Source organism: Opisthorchis viverrini (genome assembly GCF_000715545.1).
Source record: "Opisthorchis viverrini unplaced genomic scaffold opera_v5_15, whole genome shotgun sequence".
In the NCBI taxonomy this organism is placed as follows: domain Eukaryota; kingdom Metazoa; phylum Platyhelminthes; class Trematoda; order Opisthorchiida; family Opisthorchiidae; genus Opisthorchis; species Opisthorchis viverrini.
The window spans coordinates 1,494,304-1,500,303 of record NW_008751671.1 but is presented as its reverse complement, the minus strand read 5'-3'; the positions used below and the strand labels follow the sequence as shown (position 1 = coordinate 1,500,303).

Below are 6,000 nucleotides of genomic sequence, written 5' to 3'. Positions count from 1 at the left end.
GACTGCTCCTACACCAGGATTTCGAACACGAGCTAAATACTTTTCCGTACATGCTGTGGTAACTACCGATGGATCTCCTGATACGTTATTATGGAGGTCTTTCAGCGGATCGGAAGAAGCTACTGGTATGGATACATTAGTTGAAGAAGAGCATTCGTGATAAGTAAACTGAGGAGCACGCTCTTCTAGAGAGTTCTGCTTAGAAAGGGGTCGCGTGTTTGTATCGAAAAAGACAGAAGCGGTGATATGCTTCGTTCCACTTTGCTTCGTAGGCGACACCCCGTTTTCCTTTTCTTCAACCTCAACACACGTTGGCATTTCAGAAGCGTCATCATTTCTTCCGTCTCGTACATGATTATTTGATTGCGCGGAGGTCAAAACATCATCGACTAGGCCATGTGCCACCCTCATAAGGTCTTCCTCCGTAGACACCGTATGGTCAGACTGCACCGTCATTGCAATTTTTTCCGGTTTGAGGTTTTCATTTGGAGTTCCTGCGGTACAGCTAAAAAGTGTTTTGAAAAAGATTTCAAACTATATCCATTTATTGCTAAGGCAACCAACTTCCTAACTGAAAAATGAACGTACGTGCAAAGGTAGTCGGGAGATTGGCAAGTTTAAAAAAGTCGACTGCCTTCCTCATAGCCAGACTGAAGTTTGGTCCGGTGAAATACTACGAAACAATAAGAAACTGCTGTGTATTAATAAGGGGTCATCAGCAGTCATCTTAACCTATTCACACTTTACTCAGATTCAGCACAATTTCTTCTGAATAAATATCGTTGCCAGTTTTTCAGCGCAAAAAGGGTACGTTGACTCTGAAAATATATCGTATAGAACCTTGCGTAGATATGTGAGTAATCCACGATGTCAGTGAATAATTTTTAGTAAATTTATGCAGCAAACCACTACATCTACTTACAAATTTGGTGTCTTTCGGAGAGGGCCTGCGCCTGACGGAGAAATTGGTCGTGAACCCTTAGTGGACTTTCTTGGCCCCGGGATCCTGTATCTACAAGCTGACTTAGGATCTTCAAGTCTATGCTCTTTTCGGACAGATAGTCAGAAGCCTCCACAGACCACATTCAGTATTTTGAAGAGTAACGATAGTAAAAATTATCGCAATCTCACTTTTGCGGAAATTACTAGTTGGATTGCCAAATCTGTGATGACCGGAGGAGCACTGGAGAGTGTGTAGATGTTTTTTGATAAAGCATCAGTTGTCACTAAGACCGTTTGCCTGGGGTTCGACCATTCAGAAGGTTCTGCAACTGACTGCAGAATAAATAGTTCGTCCCGCACAAAACGAACGAAACATCATTGCCCGGATTTCCACTGATGTGTACGCTGGTCATTCCTAAGTCCTCTAACCTAGCTCGTGTTAACATATCCGATTTGCGGAAGCAAACTCACCGAAAAGGGTAGTATTAGCTCTGTGAAATAACAAATCCCGAGGATAAAGTCTGTAGGTCCTTTGGCGCCTACTGGTGTAGTGCAAGAGCTATGACCGATTGTTGTCTCTCTATAATAGACAGACATCCTGTCAGAGAAACCCCTGAAGGAAGCACGCGTGCTTCCTGGAATTCGTAGCTCAGGACATTCCATTCACGTACGTTTATCCAATTCTATTTTCAAACCTGGCACTTTTGTTTGGCACATTCTCGAAATATACAAAACCGAAAACGTGCATGATCCTGCTATCAGTGATATTACTTGACGTGTGAATGCTAAACTCACATTAAGCCAACATAGGCTCTTGTTGACAAGTTGGATTTGTCAAAATTTTTAAACCTACCGTGAAGTCATTAAATTCGGTTGTTCATTTCTTTTTTGCTTATTTAAGGAAACCAGCTGCTGTTTTCGTGCGTATGACCACATAAGTAAATAAGTAAGTAAATGACACTAGCAAGAACGACGGTGGGAATAACGGGAATACTAATAAATAACGAATAAAACACCGGTTGTTGTAATTTTAGAAGATAGAAGGTACTAGCACCATCAGAAGTGTATAAAACATCGGGCTTTCTGAGCAGTTTGACCCAACTCCTTCTGATATCAGTAGTTGTCATTTGTTTTCCAATGGGTCGCATTCGCTGTTCAGGTTAGGGGGAAGAGACTTTGTTTGATACGTTGAGTGTTGTTGTTACTGAACACTTCTGATGGTTGTTTCTATTTTTCAACCTGGTTTAGAGGTTGATTTTCCAATTTTCATCTTATTGTGTATTGGAGATCATCTTAGTCTGTTGAAAAGTTCCAGCAAAAATGAAGACAACCTTTAGCGAAATACACTCATTTGCAAACTAATCTTGTTTTTTCGATAGACTTAACTAGAACCCAGCTGACTCTCTCGTTTGTGATGTTTTCAGGCAACTGAATATGCTGCACCAGGCCGCCTCATGTTTCAGTCGCTACAATATTGAGATATCGCGATACATGTGTATTTGTAATGCACTATTCATAAAAAGGGCGAAACCGGTCGTGGGCTGTCGACGAATTTTCAGCAACCTTATGAGTAGTGCGATGACAGCCTTTATTTTGGTCATACTAAGGAAAAGTTTACAAGCCGCAAGGATGGATTTTATTCAGTACAAGTGCATTTATTTGGCTTACTTTCTGGTTTGCTTTGGAGATGGGAAGAATACGTGGCCCATCGTAGCTTGATGACTGTATGTTGCTCCAGAGTTGTTCGTATAGTGGGTGAATACTAACACAGCTGTTGCACAGTACCCCGTGGTACTCTTAGACTATGAAACGAACCCCTAAGTATTTGCTATCTGGGTGTTTAAGACGATTCACACAATACTTAAGGGATATCTTTGTATTCTTACTATGTATACCTTTATGGAACCAGAACTCGGAGGGCCTGACTCATAAATCCCCCTATATTATATTGACACCATTACCTGTGCCATCTCCAGCATCAGAGGGGAATTCCAAAACAACGATTCGTATGCATAATTACGCTGCGCTTTATCAGGAGCTTGCTCCAGTCAATACCTCTCAGACAAATTTAAAATGATCCAGGTGTTTTTATTATGAATCTTTTTACTTCAAAGTTCGGTGCTTCCGTGGTTTCTTTCTGTATCGAAGCTGACGGCATAGTCTCTCTGCGTCTCCTCTAAAGGCAGCACATCGGTATTTTTGGCCAAAAACAGGCAGTCTAACAGTCACTTTATTGTACTGGTCTGCTAAAACAGTTGTGAAAGATTCTTATATACTTATATTTCAAATACAACGGTAGTTTGTCATTCTAACTTCATATTATTACCCTTGTTCCCTTGGACAAAATGGCATGAACCACTGTTAAAAGCTCGAGAGCAAACTGTGCAGTTATATTACTCATTCCAGAAAAAAAGCGCTGCTAAATAGACGACGCAAGTGGCTATTATAAATAACTACTTACGGTGCGAACAATTTAGCATGGGATCATTATGGTAGTTCTTAATTTGTAAAACGTTTTGACTGATGTGCTTTGATGTTGTCGTCTGTCTAATCACTAGAACAGGTCGGATAACTATGTTAAGCATACACAGCATCCATATGATTTACATTTTCAGATTTTGTAAATATTCTCAAAAGCGAAAGCCACATAGTACTGCTAACCAGATGTCTGCATCCGTCTCAAAGACATTAAGTTACCTTTGTGATTAATTCAAGCCATTCGTCTCTCTACTTTTGCAAAAAGTGGTAGACGGTGTCGGCACCAACGGTTCGGTAAGTACTCATAGCTCAATACCAACAACCCCCCAGCTTCCAAATTAGCCAGTAAGCTGCTTGTCTGAAATGCAATAGTTATTCGGTCCTTTAAGTAATTATCTCTCAAGTTTTGGCATACTGAAATTTGAGGAATTCTTCGTGGTGCTGGAGAAGTGGGTTGCTGGGGCTGCTCAAAACAGCTCCAAAAGTCGTCATCACCGTCACTGACAGCAAAACACCAGTAGCGCACATCGAAGACCATCTGTCACAATATGAAGATACTACAAACACGTGGCTCAGTACGAGTTCGTATCAAAGTATAAAGTCGTACTGCAGAGAGTCGATGTTTGCAGATATCCACTTGAGCAACAAAGCCACGAATCGTAAATCCAACGCTTAACTATCCAGAAGCTTCAGAATCCCTCGAATATAGTATTCTGGGGTGTCTAGATAGAGGAGACGCCTTAAGCTCAACAAGTTTACTTGGATCACGCAGTCAAGTTTCGGAGATGCAGTTGACGCCACCTGACATAGTATCTATGGTAGGTGCGAGAGTAGCATGTTCGCCGACCTGCTTAAGAGTTTTCACCTTAAAGGCTGCAATAAAAACAGGGCAGCAGTGTTAAGGTAGCGAGCGCGCAGTAGTAGTTCTGCGCAACGTCGCGCACAGTTTCAATCAAACAGTTGATAAAACGAAATATCTACAGCCGGGAGCTACATACATACTACTAACTGTGGACTGAAATTGGATAGTAGTTCGATAATGGCAACAGTGGAAAACGATGAGTGCCAGCATTTTTATGTTCTTCCTTATCCATCTAGTCACGTGGAGACGATGTTACTACATGACAGCCTACACTTTGTAAAGATTATTTCACACGTAAACTTTATTGTTGCATGTAATTTGAGTTACTGGTGGAGCGTTCGAACCTGGATAGGAGGACGATTAAGATCTGCATTTAAAAGATTTGGCTCAAAAGCCTGGCCATCAGTCAGTTATCGTCGGCTAGATGCAATTCTAGTAGCCCAAATTTTAACAAAAATGGCAACCTTTCCTTTATTCCTAAATTTGAAAGCCAGAAGACTGTTTTCGGACCCTGGTAGGAGGAACGCTGTGGACGTTGCAAAATCATCCTTCAGTACAGCTCAGTGTGTCACTGAAGTAGGCAAAACGTCTTCTCAGGATGAAAACAAAAGGTAATCAATCGACGATCCAAAATGTGGACAAGAACCCCGTAAACAACCCTCTTTTATATCCGTAGAAGGTGATGTGCTTGACAAATTATTACTGTGATCGACACTGGTTATCGTCACTGAGCGCTCCAGTTGGTAGACGCTGCCAGCTATGATTTTGCCCCAGGGAAAATTTTTGTCAGGTGTAGATGACAAACATTCTGCCTTTCCAGTCTTAAAAGACAACAACTATTCGTAAAGGTATCTAGTGAGGTTGACTGCTCTCAAGGTTATAAGTTACGAGGGCGCCAGATTTTAAAATTCGGACTAACGAACAAGAACCATTATTTTATGCGAGTTTTCATTATTGTAGACAGCACGACACCAGTGTTCAACACCGATGCTTCACTTTTGTACATCCATTAAGTGGATACGCGGACCATCTAGTTGATTCCATATTGCGCTGCGGTGCCGCAAAATGGAGTTAGTTATAAAAGGCCCTGTATGATCCACAAACTGGTACAATCTAACTCGCATAGATCAGTAAAAGTATTGAATGAGATAAATATAGTGTAAAAAGCAGAAAATTTATCGTGAAATCTGATTTTTTAAGTCTTCTGACTGGATGTTGGTGCCTAGAGATTGCCATGAGTGAAGCAGAACCGATTTACGAAATAGCGGAGTTTCCTATCCGGCTACTACAGAATAAAATGTTTGGTGATCAGTGTCACCTTTTTCGTGTTATATCTTACATAGGTGACTCTAAAATGACTTTGTGAATGACGATGATAAAAATGCCCTAAGAGTGATTACCCGTAGTTAAGGGTACAAAAGTGTAACAATTTCTATTATCCTCTTCCACAGATCATGTAACATGGATTAAGAAAGGCGAACTTTCAGCCACGGACAAGTTTGTTTAACCCACCGGATTAGTCTAACTGCGTTTCAGCCATCCGGTTTAAACCAAAATGGCGTGCACTTTGTGAGGCCTGATGTAAGCAGTTAGCAGTGTGGTGACGACTATAGCGTCTAAAAATTCAAACGTACTCCAAAGGATGACAGGTAACTTTGAGCAGTGCTAGTAGCTTTGGTGCATTGGGCTAAGCCACCTAGGTCCTCTTAAATAAAGAT

General features: G+C 41.2%; 2 protein-coding genes across 2 annotated transcripts in view; one reads left to right on the top strand and one right to left on the bottom strand.

Annotated features, from left to right (window-relative positions):
• The window catches only part of T265_01401 (hypothetical protein), a gene marked incomplete at both ends in the record, with an annotated part of 43,003 nt that extends 42,498 nt beyond the window's left edge, over nucleotides 1-505 (bottom strand). Inside the window, one exon of the mRNA XM_009165427.1 lies at nucleotides 15-505. Within this exon, the coding sequence (XP_009163691.1) occupies nucleotides 15-456 (442 nt within the window). The remainder of the gene's footprint in view (nucleotides 1-14) is intronic.
• Nucleotides 1-6,000, top strand: part of T265_01402 (hypothetical protein) — a gene marked incomplete at both ends in the record, with an annotated part of 48,262 nt that overhangs the window by 38,413 nt on the left and 3,849 nt on the right. The gene's annotated exons all lie outside the window — the stretch shown is intronic.